The sequence below is a fragment of the Musca autumnalis genome, unplaced genomic scaffold (assembly GCF_047663935.1).
Source record: "Musca autumnalis isolate F117 unplaced genomic scaffold, ASM4766393v1 scaffold_1, whole genome shotgun sequence".
In the NCBI taxonomy this organism is placed as follows: domain Eukaryota; kingdom Metazoa; phylum Arthropoda; class Insecta; order Diptera; family Muscidae; genus Musca; species Musca autumnalis.
In genome coordinates this window covers 111,188,453-111,203,634 of record NW_027411644.1, presented here as the reverse complement: position 1 = coordinate 111,203,634, position 15,182 = coordinate 111,188,453, and the positions used below count along the sequence as shown (strand labels likewise).

The window sequence follows — 15,182 nt, the reverse complement described above, 5'->3', positions numbered from 1 at the left end:
TTTTTTTAGGAACTACCATTATCTTGTATTTTTTGTAAAATATTTTCCGTGGGACTCGCGTAAAAAGTCGAAATTTTGCAGAATTTATTTTTTAGGATGATCGATGTTTTCAATTTCCTATGATACTAGACTCCTTGTTAATATTGTACTAATATCTTACTCATTTTTATTACAGCACAAGTTGGAAATCTCAAACATATACTATGGGATCATATACCTCAATACCAGTGGGTGCTTTACAAGAAGATATAGAGAATTTGGCCACACCACTCTATGCTTCTCCTCATGCCTTTAAGGTAAGATAATCATGGCAATAATTTCAAAATAATAAGATTTCAACATTTTGTCATTAGGCTACTTTTTAGATGGTTTCCAGTATACGTTCATTTTATTGTTTTTATATTTTTGGCTTATTTAATTTGATAAAAAATAATAAAAACACAATGAAAATATTTAGATTTACTATTTCCTTTAGAACATTTACAAATAATTTTCAATTTAGTTTAAGGCCCGATATATCTCAATATACACCGTTTTAAACACAATTCCGATTCTATTTAATATTAACAAAATCATAACAACTTCCCAAACACACAATTGTTTTATGAAGATCCCAAAGGACATAATTATGAGATTTTACATCAAGTGATACAAAAGACAAATAGCCTCACATTCTGGCATAGTGTTATAGTTTATAATAGCGTGAGATGTGTGAGGGTGATTGAACTGTCCGTTTTAAAAACATACAAACGAATGTTTGTTCCCACTTCGTTATCAATTTTTTATTGTGTTCCTGTCTTCCAAAATTATGTTATGCCGCCGTTGTGTAATTGTCGTTAACAGCAGTTTGTGTTTATTAATAGTTCAATTTAAATATTACAGACAACCATCTAAAACATCTGTTGAAGGAAATATATGTGTGTATGAAATCACCAATGTCGGATACTAAACACATTGATCAATATAGAATCCTATATGTTGTGCTATCTACGGCGAAATTGAAACGTTGGACAAACGTTCAATGAGCGTTTTATCTAAGTACTGTAATCGGTTAAGTCTAAAATGTCCGGCTTGAAAATTATTATATTATGTCTTTCTCAAGTAACTACATAGAACAGGTACACGAAACCTAACATTTTCGATATCTGTAGGCAGAATGAAATCCAATCTTTTTGCATTTTTCTCTATGACATCCCAGCTTCGTACCATGCGTTTTTTGTTTGTCTTTTTTTCAGTGATTCGTGATTCCCTCTGAATCAGAGATAAGAAAAATCCCCCTGAAAGTTTAGCTATAAGAAATTCCCCCAGATTTCTTATCATTAACCACAAAAAACTGTTTTGCATTCAAATTCGCTATAAATATGAAGCGGCAGACACAGCAAAGCATCAGTTTTCATTTTAAAACCTTGTGAGCAAAGATGAATTTCAAAGCAGTTTCTAATTTGTTGGCAGTTATCCTTTTGTTCTTTGGAGCAAGCAAAGTAAATGCCAGTAGGATTGGTGGCCGCACTAAAATACCACAAGGCAGCACTGGACCCTACAATCCAAATCCTCCACCAAGATTTCCTTTCTAAGACTTGAAATGTAAAGAATCATTTAATAAAACAATAACGAAATAAACAAATATAAAAAATAATTAAATACAGATTTAGCTTTATTATTCCCTTTAGAAAATCTACAATTAATTTTCTATTTAGTCTACTAATCAAGGAGTGAAATATCTCCATCTATATTCACTTTTTTAAACAAATCCGATTCTACTTAACGTGAACATAATCATAACAAATTCTCCCAAGGGACATAAATACGGCACTTTACATCAAGAGACGCAAATGACAAATAGCCCAACCGTCTAGCATGCTATGATAGCTTTTAACAATTAGGTGTGTGAGGGTGAAGGAACTGTCTGTCTCATTTATAAACATCCAAACAAATGTTTATTCTTACTTCGTCTTATCAATTTGGTATGACGTTCCCTCCTTCCCAACTTTTGTTCCGCCGTCGTTGTGTATTATTTTTAACATCTCCATATTGTGTTTATTAATAGTTCACCATATTTTATAGCTTATTTATTGGTTTGGAGATTGATTTCGCTTTTCAATGTCATAGGCCTTAACGAAAAACTAAAGAAGGGAAGGAAGAATGTATAAAATTAGGAAATAAAACGATCTTCACATTATTAGGGAAGGCCATCTTGCTAATGCATGTATTACACAGAACTATCCTAAACCATCAGTTTAGGATAGTCAATCCCACGGCGGCCGGTTCTATGCACCGGATTGACTCAGAGGAATCTTCGACCAGGGGCCAACAACAATTATGTGTTTGTGTTCGTGTATTTTTTCACCATGGGAGCGGCATGCCTGCTCCGAGCTCTTCTGGTCCGTGTCTGGATAGAGATGAACCTCGGACCAGTAAGGATCTGTTCCGTTTGCCAGATCCGCATCCACCACCTGTCAGTATCGGTGAGATGTAATGGATGTATGGAATGGGTGCATTTTCGTGGGTGCTCTGTTCTTAGTCCACCCGGGATTACATTCCTGCAATTCAATTGCAACGGTCTCCGCAATAAGGTCAGCGAAATTGTGCATTTCCGCGATCCAAGAAACAAAGCTCACCGCCACCTGCTTGCGTTGTGATGGTTACAACGTTTTGCGGAAGGATCGCACAAGAAGCGGAGGAGGAGGACTTGCCTTCCTGATACTCTGTCCAGCACAGACCTATCTCGCTTGAGCTTGTCTCTAGTGACCCATACATGGAATGTATGGGGGGTAGCAGTAAAGTGTGGTATTGCCGAGGTAGAGCTGCTTAATGTGTACATACCGCTGATGAATAGCTGTGTACTGCGTTATATTCCCGATATTAGTTTTAGAGGGCAATAACCGTCTGGTGCTAGGGGACTTCAATGCTCATCACGAGCTTTGGCAAGCAAATTGATAGCTCCACGTTTTGATCGGTGAATGAAGACGAGGATTATAGGAGACTGCCACAGCTCGCCAAATATCACCAATGTGGCACCAGTAGGCCTATTCTGTAACTTTTATCGATTGAAATGTTGTTAAAATTTCTTTTGTTTTTGTAGCAACTACAAAACAAACAAATGAAATTGTTGTAAAATAAACAATGAGTAAAGTTGTTAAAAAGTTACTGAATAGGGGGGCTGGTCTGATAAATTACGTATCCTGGCAATCCGTTATTTCCCTTAGCTCAGACCACCTCCTTATCATCTTCTCCGCAAAGAGACCACCCGATTTCATAACCTCTGAACGCCGTACTTTCCTGAATCATGGTAAAGCGGATTGGCAAGGGTTCAGAAAAACAAGAAGTCCAAACCCGTAGAGTGAAACAGGGAGTTCCCCAAGGAGGGGTGATATCTCCGGAACTGTTTAACCTCTACCTTTCTGAAATTCCACACCATCCAGACAGTATAGAGATCGTGATGTATGCGAATGATTGTACGATCTTGTCGTCGGGTCCTATCGTCGATGACATATGTGATAGGTTAAATGTATACATAGCTGACCTAGTGCAGTTCTTCCATCTGAGGAATATGAAAATATCCGCCGCTAAATCCACTGCCACACTGGTCCATGGTGCACTGATTCCGACCACTAACTATCCCAAAATACTAGGTGTAACGTTCGATAGCATGTTTAAGTCATCCGCGCATGCCACAACTTTGTTGACCACTTACAATGCAATAGGCCGGTCTGTGGTAAGCTATGCGGCGCCAACGTGGTCTGCAAAGGTTAGCACTACGCAGTGGTGCTGAGGACTGCAACAGGGTGCCTCCTCATGACACCAGTGGACCCTCTTCATGAGGAGACGAAGATTTTACCGGTGCGTCAACAAAATAAAATGTTGTCGATGAAGTACCTGATTGGGTGTTATCGCAGTGAGCATCCCTGTCACGATTTAATGGACAGGCTTCCTCCACCCAGGCACGTCAGGAGAGATCTTCATGATCTACGGTATAAAAGAGAACCTCTAGACCAACGAGCCTATTAGGCAGCAGAGGTCCGCAAAATGCCACTCGCTTTTAATGCATATTCGCGATTTCGTGCTTTTTTCATTGCTTGCTATTGCCATCTCTGTTTAATGCTATTGCTTGCATTGCCTTTACTTTCATGAGTGTGTGCCAATTGCACACACACAACACACTACAAGAACTCGTTGCCTTTTTTTGCACGCTGCCTTCGAAAAAGCACGTTGCATTACAAAAAGAAGTAGATATTTCTGGTCAAATTTACATGTTAATAAACATAAAAAATTAATGTTGAGACAATAAAAACAATTACTAGTTTAGTTTATCCTATTATTAAAGAAACTCAAAGAAAAAGCGAAATTTGGCAAATGTATTCATTTATTCAAACAGAAGATGGTACGATACTGTGTGGTGGTATGCAGTATTGTGCATACTGCATTTACGAATCGTGTGAATACAAATGTAAAAGCAAGCAAGCATGCACTAAAGCAGTGAATCATTTTTTGGGGTGAATCTGCTTTTTGCACATTCATATTTTTTATATGCAAGGCACTGCACTATTCGCTTTTGGGAAAAGGCAATAGAGTGTGCCTTTTATATGCATTTTGCGGACCTCTGTTAGGCAGGCTTGGATAGCATTTACACTGATTTGGTTGCGCAGGCAGTAGAGATATAAAGTGTGAATGCCGTACTTGGAGACCACCCCCCCATCCATCGCAGCAGAAGGACCCCAGCTGCCAAGGTAAACACGAGTGTCTTTAGCCCAGTTAAGATCCGGACGATGCAGCCGCCTCAATTCATATTGGGCCCGAATTGACGCCACGATACCCAACACATGCCCAGCATGTGGATTGGGACCCCACGATACACTGCATTTGTTTAGCTGCCCAGCTAACCCCACTCACCTGTCTCCTGATTCCTTATGGACGCAACCAGTCCAGGTTGCAGAATTCTTGAGTCTGGATACAGAGGAACCAGTACCTTATAACTTAAATAATACACGATCGAACATATTTGCGTTGCTACAACAACAACAATCTGTTGGGAGAGATAGTTATACAAAGGTTAGTGAGTCACTTTTAATATGTTAGAAAAAATGCGTATACATATATACATATGTCCAATAGGAAGCAAATTGGGCGGCCCAAAAACAGAAAAAACGTTGCCTACCCCCTAAACTTTTTCCATTTATATATGACATTTTATGGCGATTGATTAACGTTAGGCCGTGCCACCTGAGCGATCTCTGTTTCCAGAGTAAATTGTACATTTTTTGTCCAATCGATGACAACATTTTACCAGTTCGTTGTTGTGGCTAAAAAAGGAAACCTACAAAGATTTATGAAAATCGGGTTGATATTGGCTATATTATAGGGTCAATTGTTCGGGACGTAACTAAAAATTTCCTGATATAATGGTCCAAAATCTCAAAAAAAAAAATACAGAAAATTCAGGATGATAGGGCGAAGAAGAGTGTTCTACGCCGTATGACAAGTTTCCAAGTTTTATTGTTAGCTTCCCATATTGCACCAGAAGGCTGGAAAGTTGTTAGGGTGATCCGGATCCTGAAATCAGCACTACTGCCCATGCTGCGAAACTGTTTCCCAACATCGGCATGGATACCGGAAAGTACACAACAGCATTACACGCCACATCTACACATATTAATCGAGGATTGAATCAGAACTGTCATAGCGGCTCTTGACATATCGAAGACTTCGCCGTGAATACCGTACTTGGAAGTCACCCAAGGCAAACCCGAGTGGTTTTAGCCCAATGAAGATCCGGACGATGCAACCGCCTCAATTCATATTGGGGCCGAATTGATGACACACATGCCCTGCATGTGGATTGGGTGGGTGGGGCTACGCGAAACGCTGCATCATCAGGTTGAAATTTTTTTAATAACGACACAGAAGAACCGTAGCCAGACTGAAAAAGATATACGAACGAACATATTTGCTTTGCTGCAACAACAACAATCAGTGTATAACTTGTCGAGGTCCCCAACATTTGCCAATGGGGTTAGTTCTTGGAAGATTAGAGTGCAATAAGTCCATTCTTTGATATTTCTTTTCCATGACAGGATTGTACTGAGGTTTTTTGCTTCAAGAGAATGTTCTAGTAAAACTTGATCCAATACTGATGGCTTCCCGGTGAATTGAGATAATGACCCAAAAGTTCATCAAACACTGTCGGCATCAACTAAAATAATAGGAATTGAGTATTCGATTTGGCTGAAACGTGGCACATCGTAAAACTGCTTTCAAACGAATATCAAGTTCCAAAAAGGTCGAAGAAAAACTATTTTGGACAACTCCATACCTTCCAGTACCTTCCTCACAAAAATTGAAAATTGTCGCTTAACAGCTGTTCGAGGATTGTTTTGAAATTTTCATTGAAAAAATATTTTTAAAAAATTCACGATTATTGGAAAATAAAAAAATCCAAGATTTTTGGAAATATATTAAAAAATCGATTATTGAAAAATATTTAAAAATAACAAGACTTTGAAAAAAATAAAAAAATACGATTATTGAAAAATAATTAAAAAAATCCAAGATTTTTGGAAAAATATTTAAATTATTATGAAAAATTGTTTAAACAAATTCACGATTAATGAAAAATAGTTTTAAAAAACTTGAGATTATTAAAAAAACTTTTTTTTTAATTCACGATTATTGAAAAAAATATTTTAGGAAAATGCCCAATTATTGAAAAAATATTTTCGAAAAATCCCCAATTATAGAAAAAATATTTTTTTAAAAAATCCACAGTTATTGAAAAAAATGTTTTTTTAATCTACAATTATTTTTTAAAAAAATCCCCGATTATTGATTTTTTTTTAAATCCCCGATTACACTATGCAACACTGAAAATGCAAACAACTTCTAGTGTGCATTTTTTGATAGTTTTTGTCCTGTCAGATCCAGTTCGTATTTTATGGCCGCATCTAAACCGGGCTAAAATTACACTTTTTTGCATTTATCGGGCCTTTATCTCAAAAACGATTAGGAATTTGGCCTTGCCGTCTTAGGCAATATTGTAGCCCTGAACTAGTAGAACTTATCCTTTGAACAGACCATTTAGGAAAAACTCCACCTAGGGCATAAAAATCTATAAAATATAGACAATTTTACATAATTGCTGATATTCTGGTCAGTATCGGTTAAACTATTGGGAGTTGAACCAAGTAACCTTTCGCAAAAATCTTACAAATAATGTTCTCAACAATTCTTTAGAACATTCTGAAACTCTAAAATGCTTACTTCATGTTGTTTCAGCCGTATTTTGTATCATATCTTTTACAACACGTATTTCAAACACAGTTCACACCAACAGTTTATTCTCGCATTTCGGATTTCACTACATTATTGACATTTTTATTAAATGATCGTTGAAAAATGTACTGAAAACAGCGGCATAGAGGAATTTTACAACAATGACATGTTTTGAAGAGTTGTGTATGACATTCCAGGGAATATTTTTGCAAAAGAAAATATTCAGAACAAATTAACGGTTTTGGAGATACGGTGTGAAATGTACAAAAATTGAGGAATTTTTGCATATATTTTGAAATTTGAGGCAATAAATGTAGTTTTTCGAGTTCATTATTTCTCCAAATATTTTATTCTTGTTCTTATCTACAAATTTGCTTCAGAGGTCAGAAGAAGATTCGCATTGGTTTCAGAGATATAGCCCTGAATTTCTTTCAAAACTCAATATTTAACCAGGTTTAGATGGGGCCATAAAATCCGAGCTGGATCTGACACAACAAAACCCAACTAGGGTTTCTTGTCGTTTCGGTCTGTACTTTCAAAAAATCCTCAGTTCGAATTGTTTGCACAAGACCACCTTAAAAATGTTGCACAGTGTTATTGAATTTTTTTTAAATCCCCGATTATTGAAAAATTAATCTTTTAAAAAATCCCCGATTATTAAAAAAATATTTTTTAAAAATCGACGATTATTGAAAAAATATTTTTTAAAAATCGACGATTATTAAATAAATATTTTTTAAAAAATCCACGATTATTGAAAAATTATTTATTAAAAACTCCACGATTATTGAAAAATTATTTATTAAAAAAATCCACGATTATTGAAAAAAGTCCATGCTTCCAGACACAATGACTGAAAGGCTCCAAAAATTCTACAATGGAAGACGAAAATGGCTGTTTGGCCAGATAACTATCGACAGCTATGACTTCCAAAATTAAATCCAGTTCCATGATAGACTTTGTCAGTCCATTCCTTCAGGTACCTCTTTCTCAAACGTTTAACGCTTAAATGCATCCTAAGGCGACTTCTGGGATCGTGTTGAAAATTTAATACCGGGCAGTCGTTGAGATGACTACAACACTTTTTTTTTGGTGGGGTAGTCAATATCTCCTGTCCTATAAGCCCCGAAATGTCCCAATATTTAAGGCCACTCCTTTACACACCTCTCGTGCTAAAGTTTTTATTTGTTTTTGAGATTTTTTCAATAACGCTCCAATTTTATTCCTGTTATTTAACCTGTTCAAATTACGTTTAATTTTGAAAAACATTACTTTCTGTAACAGGAAGTAATGATGAAGTTTAAGCCATTGGGTAATACTCCAGACTTAAAAACAATCATTTTGAAATTAATTTAGCTAATTTTAAAATTTTTATTTTTATATTTAATTATTTGTTCGTTTTATTTTTATAGTTTAATAGATTCTAATAGCAAATTGTTTTTTTTTTTTTTCATTATAGCCTGTTGTACTATTTGCCGGCGAACACACCCATTCCAATTTCTATTCAACTGTACATGGTGCCTATTTGAGCGGTCGTACTGCAGCTCAATATTTGGTGGGCAATGATGAACCCGATGAGATTACACTCGAATCTGATGGTAGTGATTTAAGCGCTTGGATTCAAGGCATAGCTTTAGATTAAGTGCTGATGTAAAAAGAAAAATACACAACCAACCAACAAACAAACACACACACGCGTACTCACAAAATATACAGCGAATGTGGCGAACAAAAACCAAAAAACTGAACTCTCTAACAACGTAAATGTAGCACAAAATACAAACACAATTGGATATGCTGTGTGAATCCACTTGAGCAGCAGCAGCCCTTTTTCAAGCTACCACGCCCAAATACATGAGATAGACCATGCTCCGCCTTCTCCCCTTAGAAACAAAATATTAACCGTTTTCCTTTTTTAGAACTTAAGTAGTGGCTATTTTATATTTTTATTAAAAATTTGTTAATATTTTCCAAAAACGAAAAAACAAGGGGGAGCAACTTAAATTTAAAGAAAATTACACGAATTTTGAGTTTTTTTTTTTGTTTGTTTTATAACAAACGAAGTCTATGATGCATCGTATTGTTTTTCTTGTCTATAAGGAAATCTATTTTTCATTATCATGACATGTATAATAGTTATGTGTATTATTAAATAAAACAAATAGAGAAAATCGTAAAGATCTATACAAAATGTACGTATGTATTTTTGAGATATAACTTAAAGAAATTATTGTTAAAATATTTCCCTTTGAAAAGATAAAAGAAACTTAAATCTCCAACTTTTTTAAACTTGCGAAAGAAAAAGTCACTAATTTTTAGATGAAATGAGAAATAAAAAAAACTAAATTTGTTTTATATAAACTAAACAAAATCTAGTTATGTAGCCGTTATTAATTATATTAATTTTCTTTTAAGTTGTCGTCAACATTTTTTAAACATATATTTTTTGTTTTGTAGCAAGTTTTCGTAAAGATTTTTTTTGTATATTTATTAGTGCTTTTATAAAGTGCATTTTTTTCTTCTTGTGAAATACAATTTTATTTTCTTTTCGTATTTTGTCAGTTTACCATTTTGTATTCTCTCTCTACCAATTCTTACCATTTTGTATTTTTCTGCAATATTATTTTTGTTTTTAGTTTTATTTATACCAATGTGTTAACATAAGAGTTAACGTAAAAAGAATGCAACAACACTCAATTCAGTATGATTTATTTAATTTAAATACACACTCATACCATTATGTCTCTTAGGGATATCGATCCGATCGTCCTCACATAGTCACTATTTTCTATTTAAATATTTATCCAATTTATTTTGCAATTTTTTGTATTTTCTCAAAAAAAGTTCTAATCATACATCTGATGTAAAATCTGTTAAGAAAATTTTTAATAATAAAAACAAATGCATTACAATTTATATATCGAATTTGATTTATTTACAACAAAAATTTAGCATTCAAAGAAACATCTGAAACATATAGGAATTGATTATCCTTGTATGTATGTGCCTATCGTAGTAATGGTTTTGAACCCCAAGTATGTTTCGACGATTTATCCATGTCCATCCGGCTGGCTAGATGTCTTTTTGAATTGGCCCAAACTTAGGTCAAGTTCGAAGATGGTCCAATTTTGATGAAATTTAAATTTGTGACGAAATATTGAAGTCGGTTCAAATGTGAAAATAGCTCTAAAACCCTTAAAATATCTAAAATCCGAGGGTTTCTTTATATGGATGTATTTTATCCTCTTAGAACCCAAACAAATTACAACATAATAGGTTAAAAATGTGGCTAAAAGCGTTAAATATTAAAAATCGGGCGGTACATTAACATATGCATATGGAGTCTATACCCAAATCTTGATGATACGATGGCTGCACGACAACTATCTGGTCTAACAATGAAAACACGAATATTTACCATCAAAACTAGTTTTATTATTTTCTTAAATAGTCTCCAGCATGATTTATATACTTTTTCATGCGCTCAAACCAATTGTTGAATTACTTTTTCCATTCCGATTGAGACACCTCCAAAACATCTTCTGTCGACGAAAATCGTTGACCACGCCCTTTTTTCTTGATATGCTGCAATCAAATGAAGTTATTGGATCCCCAGTCAGAGCTGTGCGGCGGATGTCACATAAATTCCACGTTTTGTGCGGCGAAACAGGCACTGGTTTGAATCGATGTGTGAGAGCTCGCATGTCATGATGCAGAATGATTCGTCTTATCTTGTTCGTTTTTCGAATTTCTCAGGGGCCTTCGAAGTACTCCTCACATAAACAACTTTCGTTGGATTTGGCTCGCTTTCGAAGACCTAAACGGTCGATTCATGTTTTGTTTCGGGCTCCTAAGCATAGATCCAAGATTCGTCGTCTGTGACGATCTTATAAACGTCATTTGAAGAATCGCGATCGTTTTTATTCACAATTTCTTTGCACCAATCCACAAAAGCCTTTTTGGGCGATTGTCCATTTATGCTGGAACTAACGAGAAAAATCCATTTTTGCGACCAGGTGTTCATGCAATATATCAAATGTTAGTTTGTGGAAGAAATGCCCAAGGATGCCTCTATCTCAAGATATATAAATGGGTCTATCTTGTATTGCCACTAAACTTGAGTTGCGTTGTCAGTTGTCTGCGCGACTGAGACGAAATGTTGTACCATTAATGTCAACTCAACTCGGTGGTCGATAAACATGTTATCGATCAGTGTTTTTTTCAAACTTGTGACCTCTATTCGCCAAAAAAAAAAAAAAAAAACATTTTAAAAATAATTGCGCTTTGGATAACTCTTTTGTGTATTCTTGACAATATTTTAATATTTTGGAATATAACCTGCCCGTTGAATCTTCGGATCGTCAAGTTTTATTTGCTGTCCCAAAAAATGATAAGTTCGGTGGAATTATTTTTTGATGATGAAGAAATTGTACAGGACATTGCATCTATTAGAAGGGACAAGTCGAATCCATTGGAATTGCCATCTGCACTGTAAGCTGATGATCATGTGGAAAGATCTGTATAGTCAGTAAACTATTTCAGGTTTAAGGCGTATTTTGGATTGCCAAAGGATGCCGTAGTTTACGTTGTGGAAACGTTAGAGGATGACTTCAAAGTAAGTTACAGATCAACAGCAATACCCCCACTTTTAAAAGTGTGCGCAGCGTTGCGATTCTTTGAGGACGGAAGTTTCCAAAAGCCCCATGGCAATGATTTCAACAATTGCATGGCTCAATCTACATTGTCGAGAGTATTGAAGGAAGTTGTCCCCTTGATAAAGGACAAATTGTGTGTTTCGAAGTTGAGAGAGCAGGAAAAAAGGCAAAATAAAAACCATTTTTATTCAAAAACGAAATTCCCTGGTGTAGGAGGATGTTCGTCATTTGTACTTAAACTGAACTTACTGTATTTGTCACCAAATTCATTTGCAAAAGATTTGCTGCTGTCCGCTCCAAAGGCGATAAATTCACTTATTGTGATGGACCACCACCAGTGTCGTTGAAGTTTATTTTATTTTGAGGCATTTTTTTTTTCAACTTTGCTTTAAAGTGAATCCAGACTCTGTTCGTGTTGGAGGTTCATGGCTGTTTAAACTGTCCGAAATGGACATCCACGCTTCATCCGCTGTGGCTTTGGTTTCACCAAAACTCCCGAACTCCCCGGGCTAAGTTTGGATTTTAACTCAGTTTATCAATTAATATTTCGAACTGTTGATTTGTCGTTATTTTCACCGTATTGATACAAAAAATTAATTAATGATGCAAAGAATCAATAATTGTTAACAAAATGTTTATTTTTTCCTTCTATTTTACTTCTTGTTTCTTGGAAAATGTTCACTGCAACTGAAAATTTGTGGTTGCTGAAAAACAGCCGCTTCGTCAACTGAGATTCGCAACTTCAGTTGAGAGTTGCCATACGTGGATCAATTTTGACAACTGGCAACGCCACTCAACGATAATTGTTATCGATGATCGACCCCAAAATGACGATCTTGCAGTATCCGTTCAAGCACGGCTTAATTTTTTTTTCTGGCACAATAGCCGATTTTGGGCGAGCCTCACGACCTTCGTTGTTTGGCGAGATTGAGTTATTGAATTAATTAAAGCAGTTTTCCATAGTGCTTTAGGATGACCCTTTATCGCCATACAAAGATTTAGGGGTCGATTATGCATTGTCACTAAACTTGAGTTGCGTTGTCAATTGCCAGCGCGACTGAGACGAAATGTTGTATTATTGATGTCAACCCAACTGGGTGGTCGATAAACGTGTTATCGATCAGTGTTTTTTTAAACTTGTGAACTCTATATTCAATGCAAAACGCACAATTCCCCAAAAAAAACTATTCTAAAATTATAAGTTCAGTGGAATTATTTTTTGATGATGAAGAAAATGTACAGGACATTGCATCTATTAAAATAAATTCGAGGCACAAGTCGTATCCGGTAGAATTGCCATCTGCACTGCAAATTGATGCATGTTGGAAATATCTGTATAATCAGTAATTATTTTAGGTTTAATGCGTATTTTCGATTGCCAAGGGATGCCGTAGTTTACGTTGTGGAAACGTTAAAGGATGACTTCAAAGTAAGTTAGAGATCAACAGCAATACCCCCACTTTTAAAAGTGTGCGCTGCGTTGATTTTTTTTGCGGAGGAAAGGTTCCAAAAGTCGCATGGCATGATTACAACAATTGCATGGCTCAAAATCAATTAATGATGCAAAGAATCAACAATTGTTAAGAAAATGTTGGTTTTTCTTTCTATTTTACTTTCCGTTTCTTCGAAAATGTTCACTGCAACTGAAAATAGGTGGTTGCCGAAAAATAGCCGCTTCGTCAACTGAGATTCGCAACTTCAGTTGAAGGTTGCCATACGTAAAGTAATTTTGGCAACTGACAACGCCACTCAACGATAATTGCTATGGATAATCGACCCCTTTATTTGATCACTGCACTCTTGCCTTGATTATCCACGTCGAAAGTTGTGAAAAATTATCGGACGAAAATGTTCACAAGCAAATTCCATTTTTTTGCAAAGTGATTTTTTCAAGTCACTGTAAACAACAGAAAAACTGTCAGAAGTACATACGTTCAGGCTAAAAAATTTCGAACTTAAAAAAAATCAAATGGCGCCTCACAACCCGCGTTTTTGCACGGCCAGAAAGTTTTCGTATTGATTAACTTTTGCATGAAGGTGTTATATCTATTTATAACTCAACACAAAAAACTACAGCAAAATCGGTTGGAAAATGTAAAATCTGTCAAAGTACCTACAATGAACGTAAACCTGTGATCTACATTTTTCTTTTCCTGAATCGTGTTTCCTCATGCTGAAGATTTTATGTCGATACTTTCATAAGACATGTTTTGTCATATCTTCCCATACAATGTGGACCACTGTGCAGCGGCCCACTGTGTTCATACTAAAAAGAAGAGGATAATAGGGAATGAAGGAACAGGAATGCACTGAAAAGTAAGAAAACAGACATAGAGGACTGTTATAAAAAAGAGATAGAAATTAATTTGATGCCACCGTGCATGTCGAATGCCCAGGTTCGATTCCCACGCCAGGCAACATCAAAGTTTTGCGACATTTCCTGTGTATTTCAGCCATGTAAATCTTCTCTAAAAGTAGAGCCGTTTGGGCTCGGTGATAAACAGTAGGTCCCATATTATTGAGCTCCCTCAAAAGAGAGGACAGACATATCAGAGTCAATTAATAACCTTTTGAGGTTCTTGGAGAATTTATCAAGGGAACAGGATTTATGGAACATTTGCCTTGGTCCCCCTAGGGATGTTCGTGGAAAAACATATGTATAGTTGTGTTTCAAAACTCAGAGGTTTTTACAATTATTATCAACTTTACTCATTTGCGTTCAGTTACACCAAAATACAGCATAAATCATATGGAAGTCGTTCACCATTTTTACTACTTTTGCAACTTTTTACATTTAATAAAGTACGGAAACAGATATGGTCTGCAGATGACTACTTCATCTGCATAAACAAATACCCTATGTAGTACTCAGCATCAAATTGGAAGAAGTAAATACATATTTCTTTTTTCACAATTTGATAAGCGTGTTTGAGCGCGAATTTGCATCAGTAACGTAGACTAGACTGTACCAGTGCCAGATTATGAAAGCGAGGGTTTCTTTCTTCAAATCCCGGTAACAGTTTTTTATAGCCTCCACAATAATTAAATTTTGTCATTCAGTTTATAACACATCGAAATATTCATCGAATACACTCTAAAGTACATACATATATTATGTATATGACTAAACGTCGGCATGGCGGAAAATTTGAGTACTTACATACACGAAAGGAAACTAATTATTACATTTTATTTCAATACAATTTTTTCAATACTTCGGCCCGACCGAACTTATCACCATTCTTACTTGGTGAAATTGTT

At 35.6% G+C, this 15,182-nt stretch overlaps 1 protein-coding gene across 1 annotated transcript in view; it reads left to right on the top strand.

Annotated features, from left to right (window-relative positions):
* LOC141404718 (peroxisomal N(1)-acetyl-spermine/spermidine oxidase) overlaps positions 1 to 10,182 on the top strand; it is a 57,597-nt gene extending 47,415 nt beyond the window's left edge. Inside the window, exons 5-6 of the mRNA XM_073988373.1 lie at positions 176 to 296; positions 8,726 to 10,182. Coding sequence (XP_073844474.1) covers positions 176 to 296; positions 8,726 to 8,908 — 304 coding nt within the window. The 3' untranslated portion in view covers positions 8,909 to 10,182. The remainder of the gene's footprint in view (positions 1 to 175; positions 297 to 8,725) is intronic.
* The last annotated feature ends 5,000 nt before the right edge of the window (positions 10,183 to 15,182 follow it).